Raw genomic sequence first — 17883 nt, forward strand, 5'->3', positions numbered from 1 at the left:
AATGAGCAAAGAAGCATCATGGAAGGGTATCTTAAGCTTCTCTTGTTCATTAAAATTCCTACAATTTTATTTTTGTTTTGTATATGCCAATATAACAAAGATGATGTAATATTACAATATTTCAAATATCTTTTCTTATTTAATTATTTTTTCCTTTTTTAAACCTAACTTCTTAATGTAATGATATAACATTTTTATAATAAATAAATGTTGCTTTTTTTTTTTTTATATTTTTAGAGCTCTTTTATTAAGCTAACTGATATTGAAGAAAAGGTAGATAAACCATTAAGCTCAAGAACAATTCGATTATTATCTAAGGATGATGAAATAAATAAATCAAAACACGATCATCTAAATGGAACAACAACAAAGCGAACGAAGACAACGGTCTTAAAAAATCTAACAATTCCAGATGATGTGAAAAATAGTATGAGTCAAGTGAAAACAACTGTCTTAAAAAATATAACAATTCCCGATGACGTAAAAAATAGTGTAAGTCAAATGAGGACAACTGTCTTAAAAAATATACCAATTCCTGATGACATGAAAAATAGCATGAATCAAATGAAAACAACCGCCACAAAATACATGACAATTGCTGATGATATAACAAAAACTAATATAAGGCAAATGAAGACAACCGCCACAAAATACATGACAAAAACTAATATAAACCAGATGAAAGCAACTGCCACAAAATACATGGCCATTGCTGATGACATAAAAAAAGCTAATATAAGCCAAATGAAAGCAACAGCCACAAAATACATGGCAATTGCTGATGACTTAAAAAAGGCTAATATGGATCAAATGAAAGCGACCGCTGCAAAATGTATGACAATTGCTGGTGACATAAAAAAAGCTAATATAAACCAAATGAAAGCAACAGCCACAAAATACATGACAATTGCTGATGACATGACAAAAACTAATATAAACCAAATGAAAGCAACAGCAACAAAATACATGGCAATTGCTGATGACTTAAAAAAAGCTAATATAAGTCAAATGAAAGCAACTGCCACAAAATACATGGCAATTGCTGATGACATGACAAAAACTAATATAAACCAAATGAAAGTGACCGCTGCAAAATGTATGACAATTGCAGGTGACATAAAAAAAACTAATGTAAACCAAATGAAAGCGACCGCCACAAAATACATGACAATTGCTGAAGAATTAAAAAAAAATAATATGGATCAAATGAAGGCGACCGCCACAAAATACATGGCAATTGCGGGTGACATAAAGAAAACTAATATGAGTAAGTTGAAAGGAATCAACGTAAAAAATCAACTAAAAGTTGATAACATAAAAACAAGTGAATTAAAAGAAATGAATGTAATTAATGTAAACAATAAAGAAAATGATGTCTACTTGAAAGAAAATGAAATGTGCGCAACAAAAGCAAATGGATCCATAGGTCATATACCCCCAAAAAAAAAAAACATTTGGGAATGTATTGATTCCTATTTTGAAAAAAAATTGTTTCAAAAATTTAATGAAGTTGATAACATGCAAAGTTACAAGAATACGGATCGGAAAAAATATCGGAGAACAGAATTTAAAAATCTTATATACATATTTAGTTTACCTGTGGCTGTATATGCCTCAGGATATTTATTTGTGTTTGGCTATCCTAGTAGTCCGCAATATCTTAATAGTATAATTGTCTCTTCTATGTTAAGCATAATCATGCTTGTATATATCTGCATAAAAATTGCAAAACATAATATGTTAGTAGAAGGGAATTTTAAACCTAATTTAAAGGATTATATTAAGGCTTTTAAGGAGTCATTTTAATAATATCTATCCCTGTTATAGTTTATTTATGTTATATCGCTTATCTAATCATATTTTAATTCAGGAACAACTTTTGTAAAACAATATACACAATCCTGACTTTGTGCACAAACAATTTTTATGAATATATATATCTTTAAAAAAAAAAAATTGTTTGCAATCAGTTTTTAATTCTATGTCCTATTGTTTATTAAACATAACTCATTAAATATAATTCGTTAAATGTATTTTTACATGTATATCACATTTTGTACACATCATTATAATTAATGTGTATGTACGTATATTCCCAATAATTTTGAAACCCATGAGCTTTCAAATATATGTTATTAATTACTTAATCATATGTGATAATTATTTGTCATTCTGTTCATATGATAACATGGTATACAACTAAGAAAATAATGTTGAAACAAAGTTTTCTCGCTTATGCATATGTTAATTAATAGTGATAATTTTAATTTGTTTAATTTGTTTAATTTGTCTTTTTTTTTTTTCTTTTTTTTTTCATTACACATAATTATAACAAAACAATATCATTTAATTTATTTGAATTTAATTAAAGACAACTTATTTTCTACTTTTTTATAATTATAAAAAGCTGCTTTCGTTTTTTATGCTTAAAATTTAATCTATGGAGTAATATGCAATAAAAAAATTTTCACAGTGTTTAATATTTTTAAAAAAAAGTTTAGCATCCTTTGTCTAATTGCTTTATCAGAAAAAAGGAAAAAAAAAATTAATAAGCAATCAACTATCAAATTTCTTTGAAATTATTACTCCAAAACTTTATTGGAAATAAAAAAACACGTGCATTATGTTATTTTACTAAGGTAAAATATTTCTCCCTTGGTAAATAATGTAAATTTAAAAGAATCCTTTTTTTATATAATTAAAGTGAATTGTGTTAAAATGAACATAAAAATATAAACAAATTAAATAAATATGCAGAAAGACATTTGACAAATAAATTTACAAAATAAAAATTTAAGATAATAAGGTACACTTAAATGCGCATTCGTGTTCACTATTATTATATTATTAAAATTTTATTTAACCCTTATTAATACAGTTTTGCATTTTATTTTATATTTCATACCGCAACACCTATTGTTTCATTTTAAAAAATATTAAATAAGCATCCCTCTATGCCTAGTTATGTTCCAATAATGGGTGAAACAATTTGTGATTAACGAACGAAAAAATAATAATAATATTTTTTCTTAATGAAGACATAACTAAATATATAAAAATAGTGAAAATAGCAGATATGTAAATTTTTGTGTCACTCTTTGGCAATATTAATAATAGAATTATAAAATTAATGATTTTTTGTTACCCATTTACAATTATTTTCCCATTAAAATATGCTTTGTTATTTGTAAATCTAAAAAACAGTAATGCTATTTTGAAATAATATGAGATGCCCATTTTATCATTACCTGCCCGTAACATTGGTTATTAAGCGTATTATTTCCATTCTCGGGATGGGTTATGTAAAATTTATACTTTATTAAGGTGCTATTCATAATTAATTTCCAAATATTACTACCCATATCATTTATGTTGATTCTATATTTTCCTAAAAATGTTTTTTTTTTTTAACAAAACCTTATAAATAATAACTTTAATTTTATATTTTTTAAATGTAAAAAAAAAAAGAAAAAAAAAATTATTTACTAGTAGATTTTCATGAATAATAATTCACTTATATTTACGCCATATTTATTTCCATATTTTCATATATTTATAAATACTTTTTGAATATATTTTCCAAATAACAAATTTTTAAAATTATTTTTTTTACTAAATTTATTCTAAGTTACTTTTTTTTTTTTTTTTTTTTTTTTTTATTAATTTTGCTGTATAATAAAATATGTTAATTTTATGAAAAATAGTACATTTGTGCTTTAATACAGATTTTTTATTAATGTTAAAAAATTATTTTAATAATATTACAAGTATTAAATCTATTGAATGATTTCATGCATTAAAAGAATGATACTGCTTAAAGAAAGATAAAAATACTGTAATTTCAATATTTTATAATTTATAAAAAAATTATTGAATGCATTTACCTTTAACCAATTTTATATTACACATAAAATAAATAATAAAAATTTTGCATGAGTATCATTTTTTATATATAGAACAATTGATAATAATACTTTTTGTGCAGTAAACGCTCCCTATTGTTTTCAGGTTGTAATATATATAATTATAATTCATTGTAATAAAATTTATATCAATTCCTAATTATTATTTTAATAGTATGTAATATTATTTTTTTTATTAATTTTATATAATTTCCATGTTACATGAAAAGGTAAATTATAACTTTTTTTTTTTTTTTTTTGTAACCCTATATTTTACCTAAAAAAAAATTACACAATAACCCGTTTCCTAATTTGTGTATTTAGAACTTTTGTGTATTAATACAATTAAATTTAATTATAACTTTCCTGTATATGTTTATAAATTCAAAGTATGAATTTACCAAATTGTTTTTAAAATTTTACCACTATTTCTATACATTATGAAAGATATCATACTTCCATTTCAATAATATATTAATACAACATATGAAAAATTAATGATGATGCTATAATTATAAATGGATCGTTGTCTTTTAATGATACAAATGCATATGTTTAGATAATCTTTTAACAACTTAATACATGTTAGAACTACAGAAAAATACTATGACAGGGAGACATTTGTTTTCCCATTTTACTAAAACTCTTGTAATTTTATTTTCTGTTTATGTGTACGATTATTGCAAAGATGACGTAAGAATATAAAATTTCAATCATATATCCGTGTTTAACGATTTTTTTTTTTTTTTTTTTTTAATGTAACTAGCTGGTATAATAGTGTGTGTCTTTATAATGAAAAAAATATTATTGTTATTTTCATTTTTTAGGGGTGTCTAAATAAATCAATCGTAAATGTGCAAAAGTTGAATAAGTCATCAAGATCAAAAACAATACGATTGTTAGCAAGGCTTGATCCATTGTCTCAATCAAATAAGACGAACTTAAAAACTCCTCCAAAAGGGGCTGATTTAAAAAAAAAAGAAGTGAAACCACCCATCACAAAAAATCAACCAAAAGGGGCTGATTCGAAAAAGAAAGAAGTGAAACCACCCATCACAAAAAATCAACCAAAAGGAGCTGATTCGAAAAAGAAAGAATTGAATCCACCCAATGCAAAAAATCAACCAAAAGGAGCTGATTCAAAAAAGAAAGAATTGAATCCTCCCAATGCAAAGAATCAACCAAAAGGAGCTGATTCAAAAAAGAAAGAATTGAATCCTCCCAATGCAAAGAATCAACCAAAAGGAGCTGATTCAAAAAAGAAAGAATTGAATCCTCCCAATGCAAAGAATCAACCAAAAGGTCATGTCGTAAAAGTAGCACAGAAAAAAGCAATTGATATAAAAGAATTTATAATAACGGAAATACAGGAAACAATCTCACAAATAATGAAATTGAAGGAAATGCCTCCACAGGAATTGTTACAACTTATATTGGTCTCATTAAAGGAAATGGCCATGTGTATAGTTCAAATTCTAAGAAATATAATAATGGAATTAATAAATTTTACAATTGATAAAATAAATAAGAACAAAGAGAATTTAACTAAATTGAGGAATCTAACACCAAAGGATATAATGGATTATATAAAGGGTAAACAAAATGCCATCACAACCGAATTACTTAAAATGAAGAAAATGCCGCCTAAGGAATTATTGGATTATATTAAAACAAAAATTTTAATTAAGTGTAAAAAAATAGACGCTTATTGCGAAAGCCGAATATTTTATAGAATTGATAATTTAGAAAAAATGAAAGAAGAAAAGATTATTAATCAAAGAATTTATTTGAAGGCATTATTCAAAAACATTTTTTATATATTTTCTGTACCTCTAATATTATATGGAACAGCATTTGTTATTTATAAAATTCAAACAAATACATTTTCAAATAATTTCTTAATAGCTACTTCTGTAGTGTGCCTATTAATGCTTTTGTATATATTCATAAAACTCATGAAAAGAGATATTTTAAAAGAAGGGACCGAAAAACCGAAATTTAAAGATTATACTAAGGCTGCCAAAAAGTTAATTATGTAATCTTAGCCTTGTTATATTTTTTACATGATATAGCATATGTAATAGCATTTCAATGAAGACCTAATTTTTGTAAACAAGCATATATAGAGATCTTAAAATTTTACACGAAATTTTTTCAAAAAAATTTATATTATAGGTATGAAAATTTTTGCAAAAAACCTTCAAAAGAATCCACATATATATATGCATGTAATAGAAAAGTATTGCATGCTATTATATCTTTATTTGTTTTTTTTTTTTTTCTGTTCTTTTAATATGATTTGTTAAATATGTTATTACAAACATAACACGTTTCATAGAAACTGTTAACGTAGCATATATTTTTATATGTAAATAATTATGAAGCCCATGAGCTTCTAATACACATATTTAATTAATTAAATGCGTATGTCAATTATTTGTTATTCTATTGATTCAATGTGTTATATAAACTACTAGTTAATTCAATTGAAATACTTTTTTTTTTTTTTTTGTATGTGTTTTTAACCTTTTTTAATAATTAGTGACTAATTTTATTGTTTTAATTTGTTTTATTATAATTCATTATATGTAATTCAAGCAAAAAAAAAAAAAAATTTGAGTTTGTTTTAATTTAAATGAAAAAAATTCTAAATCTGGTATGTTATGGAAAATAATAAATATAAATTTTTTGACGTATATTTTTTATTTAACTTATTAAAATAAATACGACAAACAGATCTATCTTTACCAGTTCTGTTGATTAGAAATAATTTTAAAGCACATTCCATATATAAATATATTCTAAAACATTATAGTTTATACTCTTCAAGAGTGTCATTATAGCTTTGTATATTTATATTCTTTACAAAATTAATTAATTCACATAAATTGTTAAATTTGTTATTTTGCATGCTTACATGCAGAGAAAGAACTAACATTATAATATATTTACCAAAGTTGAATAAATTTGTCTACATTACACATTCTTTTAAGCTAATGTTAGTTATTCCCCAAAAGAATAAATGTTATGTTTCAAAATGGATTAATGAATATTTCATGTAGATAAAAAAAAAAAAAAAACAACATTTTGTCACTGTAATAAAAAAAAATATCCTTTTAGTTATTCCTCACCTTGTATTGTGAATTACGTAATACTGTACATTAAAATAATAAATTTTATGATTAATTATTATTTATATATTAGGATAATTGTTTCATAGAAAATATTTTTCTAAAAATTATCATTGAAAAAAAATGTTTTTCATACTATACATAAATTTATTTTAATTACACGTGTTAATAATACTTTCATGTGTTCAAAATATATTAATTTATTTAAAATAAAAAAAAAAAAAAAAAAAAATTGTTCTATAGAAGTTATTCGAATTTGTAAATAACTAAAATTTACTTTGTGTCAAAATTTATCAATGGGAAAACATTAATTTTATTCACACGTAATATGATGATGAAATAAGAGCTATCCAAAAAAGACATTTATGTTTCTGCTATTCAAATTGAATAAATGTTTATAAAGTTATTATCCCTTTGCTTCTTCCATTTTTTTTCACATAAAAAAAAAAAAAAAAGAAAGAAAAAAAAAAATTGTTTCTTTATGCCAAAATATAAGGGAAAATAAACTTTTTAATATAGATATCCTATTGTTTTTTATTTATTCAATATAATTTAGAAAATATATTTAAGGGAAACGTCAGAAGGATGTTCCATAAATGCTGCAATGGCTTAAGGCAGTGTCACAATTAGCAAGTTCATTTAACAAATTTTTTCTTTGTAAATATTATCATAAAAAATTATAATAATTTTCTTTTCATTTCATACGCCTTTACGAATATGCAGTAACATTTCATTCCTTTTTTCAGCTTAAAATGTTTTTACAATTAGAATATTCTTTTGTAGAAAAATTCTCCATGCTAATAATTTTATACCTCAAGGATTCTTCACCTGAGTCCTAAGCATACACAAACTCAAGATGCTTTATTCTGTGAAAGTATAAAATAAACTCTAAGAGACAAATTCTTCCGTGATGATTCTATTATATTATTTAACAAAGAACATTTAAATGTTTAGGAAAACTGTTTGAAGAATTATATTTTTTAAAGGCATAAACTTTTGAAACCCCAAAAGAATTATCTTTACATATTACACATAACAATATTATAGGCAAAATACACTATATATGCATTTAGAAAAAACATACAAAAAAAAATAATGTCTTTCTATTTATTAAGAAAATCCTTTTTTTTACATGTGCATTACAATATGAATAAGCAGAAACTCGAAAAATAAAAGAGGAAAAAAAAAAGGCATGAATCATCCAAAAAACATACACATATTCGATTAGCCTAATGGAGCTTTCTTTTTAATATTTATCTTTATATTGTTTTCATCAACCAATTTTCCTGTATTTTATAACATCATTTTTCACATTTATCCATGTCTATTTTATTGTTCATCTGTGTTCAAATAATTACTACGATACTGCACTTTTAGTGGTAATGCAGCTTAAATTGTAAAATTGTCATTCTTTTTTCATAGCTCAATTCTTATGTAATAATTCTTGTATAATGAATTTCCTATTCTTTTGGGTTAATTCTTTTGCAGTACTATCTTTTAGGCAGTATGGATATATATATTTATATAAGGCTTTTTTGATTAATCCCATATTTTATTATTATCTAATTTTAGTAAATTTATTTTTCGTTTTTTTCTTTTTTGTTGTCTAATATACATATCTCAATTTCGATTTAAAGAAAGAAAAAACAGAAAAGTTCATAGGTTAAAATCACTTGTCTAAAAGTTAATATATGAGTGAAAGTATTTTCTAATAAATCTTTTTAATTTTTATTACGACTATTTGTTTTACTTTTTTTGGTTTTCTCTTTATCATTTATACAACTTTTTTTTTTTTTTTTTCTCATTACGAAATTTTTGTTTCATCTTATTAAGAACAACTTCAATTGGTAACTTTTTTAAATAGAACAATTTGTTTTGTCTTTTTTCTAGATAAACTTGTTTTAGTTTTGTTTTTGAGAAAATATCTTAATTTATTTTGAAAATTTTATTTCTTTTTTAAAATATAAAAAAAAATATTTATACTCCACATTTGCATATATATATATGTACACTTAAAATAGTGTAACAAAAATTTCCAAAAATGAATTTCAGGAGGTTCCATAGTTTGGCATATGCCTTTTCGAATGTAATGGAATTGTACAACGAACTGAATTAAAGAAAGTTCCTTTGGACGATTTTTTTAACGGTCATCCCTTTTGTCGCATCTTTTGGAATTATACTTGTGCGCAAAAAAATTCGCTTGAACCGTTGTATTTCTTCGTAAAGATTAATTTATACTATTTATAATATATCCCCTTAGATGTACGGATATCTGTATATGTAAGCATATATATCAATACATATATATATTTACATATGTTATGTATATCTATATATACACACATAAATGTACACCTAAGTGCACTCGTATGAAACCTTTTCCATACCATTGTAGACGAAGTCAATAGTCAGTGACCATGGAATCATAGAACATAAACTACATAATTGCACAAATGAACGTGTTCAATAGCAGAAATGTCAATTAATCTTGAACCTTTTGCTTTACGCTCTAGTAACCATAAATCTGAAGAGTCTTCACAGGGTATGTAAGAAAGGGTTCCAAAATTGCATTTCAATTTGGACACTTCTAAACCTTCTCAACAATTAACTCAAGACGAAATCATGCAATTCCTTAAATTTTACGGGGAATCTATATCTAATGAAAATGTGTACATAGTGTTTAACTATATACAAGATTTACAAAGAAAAAACTATAACAACATGATAGAACACCTGTGGAGGCAATTCACGGAATTAGCAGAAAAACAAGGAATATACGATCATCAGAGATGTAACTGCCGGTGACAATGTAATAATGAACTCCTTCGTGAACTAATGAATAACGACCATTTCATTCATATGGATTTGTTTACTTATTTAAAAGAAAAAATCTAATGACAATTCGACGTTCACAAAATGTATAGAAAAAAAATATTAAGTCATCTAATGAAGCCATTCAAAGATGTCGAAAAAAAAGGACTATATTACTTGAGGACAAGCTTTAAAAATGATAATGGTGAAAAATAAAATTACCTTCAGAAAAGATGCGACTCTCAAGCAATAAAAACTCAGCGTTTTTGAAAATGAAAAAAAGCGCAATTTTAAATAAGTCCGTTTTGTTATTTTTTCGTTTGCGTTGTACAATCTCATTGGTTTATGCATAACATTTACACATATATATATATTTTTTCTTATATAATGACTGTTCAGACAAAATTGAAAAACGCGCATTTACTCACGTGTTACAGCTTAAATATTAAATATTTAAAGGCAAAACATTGTTCATTTTATTACATATGATTTATTGGCAATTTAAAAATTCTTAACATGCACAAGTTTCTTATTTTTAAAGTGATAATTCAATCCATATGAATTAAAAATGCAATAAGGGGATTTATTCGTATGTCTTTTCTATTTATCCTTAATTTTTGTTTTCCTTCATTTTAAGTGAACTTGCTAAAAATTATAAATTCACATGTGAAAAAGGAGTTAGTGGACATTTTTTTTCCTTAGCGCAAAAACTGCTTCAAACTCCTGCCGCAAATTTTGCAAAGTATGGGAAAATAGAACTATTTTTGCTTGTATATAGTACATAGTGTATTATATATATGTATATAAAAATAATGATTGTGTCGTTTTTCATTTTTTTCACATTTTTTTTTTTTTTTTTCTTTTTAAATCCACAGACTGAACTTCTGAAATTAGTGCTCACTTTTCGGCATTATCATCACACATAAAAATAAGCATTTTAAAAATGATAATATTTAGGCAATACTTAACAGACTGTTCATTATTGCACAATCCAAATTTTTTAAATTAATCCAAGTAATATGTATATGTAAATGCATGCATAAATCTATCATAATGAAAATATATTTTTATAAGTGCATTTCGAAGAATTATGAAGTTGAATACTAAATATGTTACATTTTTCAAGGTTCCGTAGCTCAGTTGGTTAGAGCGTGCGGCTGTTAACCGCAAGGTCGTTGGTTCGATCCCAGCCGGTACCGAATATATCTTTTATTAATTTTTTTTAAATTTTTTTTAAACATTTTTTTTTTTTATATAAACCGTGCAAATTGTAATAGGTGCGACTTCCCAATATAAAAATATTTTACGCACTTTTGCCATTTTTACCATTCCTAGGGATTCCACATATGCATTTTACTAAATATCCAGTAAATTGAACGCTTTACCGAACATACTGAATTAAAATTCCTAGCTTTTCTTACGTACAAACATAGCGCTAATTTGGACTATTTTTTTTATTATTTTTTTCTTTTTTTATGTTAGAATTGAAAATGTAAACGTTAAAAAATGTTTTTATTATTATTACTTTTTTTTTTTTTTTTTCCCCTCCTTTGTGTAAAGTATAAATTCTGTGATGACATGTCTGCAATATAAACTTTTCGTTATTTAAGCGAAAATTATGCGGCGGAAAAAAAAAAAAAAAACTTTGGAGAATTTTCCACATCAAAATGAATCTCATAATTAAGGAAAGTTTCGTCAAATTAAAGAATATTTAAAGAAATATAGCTCAAAAGAGTGAAAGAATTTTACGTGGCAAATAAAAACAAAGGAAATTCAAAAAAAAAAAAAAAAAAAAAAAAAAAAGGAACAAATGCGAAACAAAGAAGTTAAAACACGTGGTTTATATTCATATTAAAAGTCCACATTGTATAAACGTATGTTCCTCCACCTAACCTGATTTACTATGCGTAATGACAACAGCTGAATTGTTGTAATTGGCATTCATATATTTAATATGGAAATTGTCAGGATAGTACTTTTCAGAAAATATATATATAGGATTGTTAATTATACCTTTATTTTTATATGGAGATATTTGATGCTTGTTGTTGTACCCCCACCCATAGAGTTTATCATTCAAAATTAATAAACAATGTTTATCACCACATGAAAAGTCTTTTATTTTGTTATTTGGAAGTTTTACAGTAGATAATGTCTGCTGATGTTTACCTAAATGTCGACCACATTGAAAATACATATTATCTCCGAAACAGAATAATTGTTTTCCAAATTTATCATTTGAATGTATCATAGAGAAATCTGATCCAGCATTAATTTTATAAATCTCATCAACAATTTCATTATCATTCATTTTTTTTAAAACTTTTTGTGGACTACTCTGTATGTGTCTATCATAAAAAGAATAATTCGCCAAATTTTTTGTTATTGTTGAGTAGCCAAGTTTTAACTGATCTTTCCATTGAGTTCCTGAAAGAGAATTTTTATTTGTTCTACTTTCTCCCAACCCTAATTGAATTTTACTATCATCTCCAAAACTGTAAATATTGTTTTCATCATCCAGACATAATGTATGATGTAGACCACATGACACATCAACAATTTTTGTTTTTTCTTCAAATGATACTTTATTAATGTCAACATAATTATTTTCATCATAATTGTACGATTCATTATTTACAATCAAATAATTCATGTTTTCCCCTTCCTCTTCTTGTTTTCCCCCTCTCTCACTATGTATATTCGTTTGAGATAAAAAATTGCTACTATCGTTTAACCCTGGTTTAGTAAAATGACCCACATCAGTTGTGTTGTATGGAGATATATTCACTCTTTCATTTTTTTCATCCTTTACATTAGAAACAATTATTCCATCATCCATATCGATTCTTTTGGATTTAACAGAATTTTCTTCACCCTTCACCGTCAAGGAGTAACTATTGGGGGAATAATACTCCGTTTGAATATGTTCACTTGGGTTGTTTTCTCCATTTTGAACAATTTCTCCTAAACTGTTCTTGCTAATCATACGTAACGATGTATTTAATTTATTGGCAAATTCAAAATTGTAATTTAAGTTGAAGTTATTTCTAAACGATGGCTCCTTTGCACACTGTCCATAAAAATTATTTCCTGAACAGTAAACATTTCCCTTATTTGTGACAAAAGCAAGGTGAAATTTATTCACACTTAACTTAATTATTTTTTCATTTTGAAAAAAAAAACTATTTTTACATTTATAAAAATCTTCAATTACAAATTCATTCCTTTTTAAACAGTTTTTATAACTTTTAATAATTTTTAGTTCTCCTTTTTTATTCATTAGGTATATGTCGTTATTTGAAAACTGTATGTCACAAATCCCTTCATCTGTGTTTAATTTTATTGGATTTACATAAATGAGATCTTTCTTTTCATCATCTTCATATGATCCCCATATGTAAATATCATCATTTTCGGCTATGCAACTGCCTATACAATTGCCAAAGGATATTTTTTTTACTTTTATATTATTTTTTGAAAAAAAAGGTACCTCCCCATTTTGCATTGTGTCTTTAATTAACGACTTTCTATCTCCAAAAAAGTATACTCTTTCTTCTACCTTCCCATTTTCACAATAAGTAATATTCTTCTTTTTTCTCATACAGTAGTAACTGTTCAACGCAATTGCCAAATATCTAGAAAAAGGGACTACCATTTTTCGAATCTGCCAGATTGCAATAGCGTAGACGTGTTATTTTATATATTTGGCTAAGCTTTTCAAGCATTCTTACAGATTTATGTACAGGTGCACTTTCTTTTCTGCTTCTTCTGCTTCTTGTTCTTATTCTTATTCCTATTCTTTTTTTTTTGTTCTTGCTATTTCATACTATTTTCAACTCTTGCAACATTCCAAAACTGATAATTTTTTACAAATTGTACATATTCTTCTTGGAAAAAATGAGGATAGCAAATAAAATAATCACATTATATACCAATCTCCTGTTTTGGTTACTGTGGAGAAAAAATGCCCATATAAGAACCATGCCATATAACTGCACACAAAAATTTGGTATAAAAAATGGAAACAAAAACCTACATCATAGCTTATAGCTTATAAAAATTTGTATCTACACTGTTAAATTAAAACTGTTTATTCTCATAAAAAATAATAAGAGGAAGAAAAAAATAAATTTGCTTTCACCCCTTTTTTGCATTTTAGGCCATTTTATGTTCCGATAAAAGTTGTTCCACAGTAATAGTAAAGTTACATATTACCACTGTGTATATTTTAAATCCTCCTTTTAATATTCTATATATAATTTTTTTTTAAAAGAAAATTTTCTCTCTCATTATTTTTTAGAGTCTCAGTTTACTCTACTGCTATGCTATTTTTAATTGTAAATTATGCACAGATATAAGGGCGTGATCGGCTAAAGAAAAAAAAAAAAAAAAGGCAAATTTTTCACAAATATCCATAAGAACTTCATAAAAAAGCAAAGAAGGCAGAAAATACAAAAGTAAGCACGTGCAAATACCACATTTCTACAGATAGAGGAGCCTTCATCATTGTAATACTAAGCTAAAGGTTCAATGCCAAGCTAACAAAGTTTTAATTTTTCCCCAAATGTACTACCAAACTATTTCTTATCCTTTTACCCACTAACTTTTTCCTAACAACTTTATCGTCCTTTTTTTTTTTTTTTTAATTTTTCATCTATATTTTCAAACCTCTTATAATAGTAACACTAAAACATTACAAATTTTTTTTTCATGTAAACAAGGGAAAATGCTAGAAAGGCAAAAAAAAAAAAAAAAAATAATAATGTGGTTTTCAGTTCAACTAAAATATGAATGAGCAAAGTTGATATATTGAATTAGTGGACACGAAGAGGGAATCAATCCTGAACATATAAACTGATTGAGTCACTATTTGATGATAACACTAATTAATAACGAGGAGAGCATATCCATTTTGATTCCTCTCACATATTATATACACTTACCGCCTACCATCTAAGTGCTCTGTACAATGGAGAACCTTTACAATGATATGGAAGAATATGGAAAAATATGCCAGCTGTATTCCGAGAAAAAACAAAAAAGAGAAAAACAATCGAACAATATTAATGACGTACTAGATGAAGATATATTATGGATGTATGAAACAAAGGAAGAGAAAGAGGCAAAAGAGCAGGAAGAATTTTTATTAGGAAAAAAAATTGATATGCAAAAATTAATGGAAGAAGAGGAAGAAGCCAAAAAGGAAATCATAAAACAAAAAAATAATATAGACCATTTGAATAAAATCAGAGAGGATCCATTAACTATTATTAAACAAATGGAAATTCAAAGGAAGAAAATGTTGGATAATCAGATGAGGTTTATGGAACTACACCGTTCTAGGGAAATGCCATATGGTAATGTCTTAAATAGACAAAGTTGCAAATCAAGTGACAACTCGTCAGATGGTGAAGGAGTGAAAGCGAAAGATAAGGAGAAAGAAAGGAAGAAAAGAAAGAAAGAGAAAAAAAGGATGGAGAAAATAAAGAAGGAAAAAAAACGAGAGAAGATAAAACTAGAAAAAAAATATAATGAAAAAAAGGAAAGAAAAAGGGAAAAGAGACGAAAAGAAAAAAGGAAACATATAAAGGATAGGAAAGAAAGGGAAGTCAGCTCAGACACAGAATCCGAAATAGAAAAGAAAAAGGAAATGAAAAAGGTGAGAAAAAATAATCATAGCAGTAGTAATGAATTGTTAAAAGAAAAAGTTAGGGATAGACTTACCCATAGTAAAAGAATACGAGGAGAAAGCACTGAAAGCGAAAATAGACAAAATTACCATCGTCCCTTAATTGCAACGTCGAAGAGAAAAAGAGAAAGCAAGAGTAGCTCTAGACATAGCTCTGTTCACAGAAGTTTTCGTAGAAGGGACATCTCCAATTATAATAGCAGAGATCAAAATGGGAAAAAAGAAAGAAATTGGAGAATGCAATGGGAAAAGAAGAGGCAAAGGGCGGGAAAAAAACAAATAGACCTACACAGTGACACGCAAAGTGACATGGAACGTGAAAGAAAAAGACGAACAAGAGAGCACTAACTCTAGAATTCATATATTCAAGCATATATGTATAAATGAAATCAATTTTATAGGTAAAATACTGCGCAATGTCATGTTTTTTTTTTTTTTTTTGGTATATATTAAAATGAAATATTAAGGCACAAATTAGGGAATGAAAAGGGAGGGGAAAATGTGTGTATATAGAAATATTCCATGTGGAAAAAGGGTATAATAAAAACAAGAAAACGCAAAAGTAATAAAATTTGAAGAAAAATTTATAAATTATAGATAGTATATTTATAAACAATCTGGTCCAAATTTACCATATACAGACCTATATATATTAAAGGACACGTCTATATCAAACTATTTCAAAATAAAAATTTATTCATAAATTAATTCATTAATATTGATAATACAAGATATGAGACAACTTCAAATTTTTTGTGTACAACGTGAAAAATGAGATCTTAAGATACTTCTTTAGTATATTATTGCAATTCTTCCAAATAATACGTATGTTTTTTCAAATTTTATATTTTTATTTCACAAAAAAAAAAAATTGCATTACTCAACTCGAATAACTGTTCGAATCCTGGACGAAATACTCCCCTTCTTTTTTCATATTTAATGTATGGAACTTTAAAAAAAAAAAAATAAAATAATGTCAAGTTAGAAATTATTCAATCGTTACAACTGAACGTGCTTATATGTACACATATATACTGCATGTTCAATTTGTTTTATGTATAAAGCATTAAATGTAGATGGAATTATTCATGCCTACTTCTTCATATTTGTTATCCTTAATGCATAGTGGCAAAGCTTTAGTATTTCGTTTGTTTCTTATCTTCTGAACACCCTTTCAAAAGGGAGGAAAAATATAATTGTCCGGAAATGAAAAATTTCCCAATCCATGTAAATATACGTGTGCTTATGTGCATAACTATATATACACATATTACACATACATATGTGTATACATGTCAATGTTGGTGTTTGTTATATGTACACTCTTTTTTTTATAGTTTCCTCATTTTTTTTTTTTTTTTTTTTTTTTTTTTTTTTTTTACTATTCGTATATCCTTTAACTTCACATAAGAAAAAAACTCATGTAAATTATTTCCTATGTTATTTATCTGCAAAAATGAAGTGTAAAGAATTAGAAAAACATATCGAGATTATTCATTTTGCAAAGTTGTAAACTCTTTTTCTTTTTTTTTTTTTTTTTTTTTTTTTTTACTTGCTTGTCATTTAAGTCTAATGATATACTCTTTGAATGCCTTATGATTTCCCTTTTCAATTCCTCTTTGTCTGTTTTTATTAATAAAAATGTCAATTTTATTATGTAGCACATTCAAGTGTAAAACATATATATATGTGTTATATTGTTAGCACACACAACTGTATATATATAAATGTATGAGGTCCTATACTTATCACAAATATTCACATTTTTTAAATTTAAAAATTTTTTTTTTTTACTTTTAAAATTAATGATGTCATTTATTTTAAGCCTTAACTGCTTCCCCTTGCTCCTGGGTGCCAAGTTACAACTTGATTTAAATATGGATTTTTTTTTTAGAACATAGCTCTCAATATTGCAAATGGAAAATATGAAAAACAATAATGTAACGTGTCTTAATTCCATATTTCACAACAAAATGGGCTAAAATGAAAAAAAAAAAAAAAATAATAATAATAATAAAAGGTCTTTATTACATAACAACTGTTTGGAAGTTTTTCATTGCTTTGTTTACGCGCACCGTTAAATCATTTTGATTATTTTATGAGATTTCATCTTTTGAAAATTCTTAGTTGTGTGAAATGGAAATGTAAAACCCTCATCTCCTTCCCTTTTTGGAGAATAAGTTTTATTTCACATGCATTGACACGGTCATATTAGTTGCTATCCTTAGTATGCATATATGTACGTTGCATATATATATGTATATATATATAACCGGTAACTGCCTTTTTTTTTTTTTTTTTTGCCTTTATTTGGTACTATGAAAACTGGTTACAAAATAATTGTAATGCA

General features: G+C 25.6%; 5 protein-coding genes and 1 non-coding gene across 6 annotated transcripts, besides 2 other annotated features; 4 read left to right on the plus strand and 2 right to left on the minus strand.

The window, feature by feature from the left end:
• Window positions 1–18: 18 nt before the first annotated feature.
• Window positions 19–1806, plus strand: PGO_030050 (tryptophan-rich antigen; the record flags this gene model as incomplete). The annotated part of the gene is made up of 2 exons (XM_028685995.1): window positions 19–105; window positions 238–1806. 2 exons carry the CDS (start codon window positions 19–21, stop codon window positions 1804–1806), a joined length of 1656 nt encoding a protein of 551 aa, XP_028541796.1.
• A 2702-nt stretch (window positions 1807–4508) lies between these two features.
• On the plus strand, window positions 4509–5941 carry PGO_030060 (tryptophan-rich antigen; the record flags this gene model as incomplete). Its single annotated transcript, XM_028685996.1, has 2 exons — window positions 4509–4595; window positions 4730–5941. The coding sequence occupies 2 exons, from the start codon at window positions 4509–4511 to the stop codon at window positions 5939–5941; spliced, it is 1299 nt and encodes a 432-aa protein (XP_028541797.1).
• A 3133-nt stretch (window positions 5942–9074) lies between these two features.
• Window positions 9075–9217: a sequence feature (RAD protein;~frameshift;~nonsense mutation produce stop codon).
• Window positions 9218–9426: 209 nt separating this feature from the next.
• Window positions 9427–10060: a sequence feature (RAD protein;~frameshift;~nonsense mutation produce stop codon).
• A 909-nt stretch (window positions 10061–10969) lies between these two features.
• Window positions 10970–11043, plus strand: PGO_030080. The gene has a single exon. It is a non-coding gene; the product is annotated as a tRNA-Asn (tRNA).
• Window positions 11044–11732: 689 nt separating this feature from the next.
• On the minus strand, window positions 11733–13499 carry PGO_030090 (hypothetical protein, conserved; the record flags this gene model as incomplete). The annotated part of the gene is made up of 1 exon (XM_028685997.1): window positions 11733–13499. One exon carries the CDS (start codon window positions 13497–13499, stop codon window positions 11733–11735), a length of 1767 nt encoding a protein of 588 aa, XP_028541798.1.
• A 1314-nt stretch (window positions 13500–14813) lies between these two features.
• On the plus strand, window positions 14814–15881 carry PGO_030100 (hypothetical protein, conserved; the record flags this gene model as incomplete). The annotated part of the gene is made up of 1 exon (XM_028685998.1): window positions 14814–15881. One exon carries the CDS (start codon window positions 14814–14816, stop codon window positions 15879–15881), a length of 1068 nt encoding a protein of 355 aa, XP_028541799.1.
• A 532-nt stretch (window positions 15882–16413) lies between these two features.
• PGO_030110 (hypothetical protein, conserved) lies at window positions 16414–17493 on the minus strand (the record flags this gene model as incomplete). Its single annotated transcript, XM_028685999.1, has 5 exons — window positions 16414–16482; window positions 16630–16704; window positions 16916–16981; window positions 17086–17156; window positions 17328–17493. The coding sequence occupies 5 exons, from the start codon at window positions 17491–17493 to the stop codon at window positions 16414–16416; spliced, it is 447 nt and encodes a 148-aa protein (XP_028541800.1).
• Window positions 17494–17883: the final 390 nt, after the last annotated feature.

Source organism: Plasmodium gonderi, assembly GCF_002157705.1.
Source record: "Plasmodium gonderi DNA, contig: Chr03, whole genome shotgun sequence".
Classification (NCBI taxonomy): Eukaryota; Apicomplexa; class Aconoidasida; order Haemosporida; family Plasmodiidae; genus Plasmodium; species Plasmodium gonderi.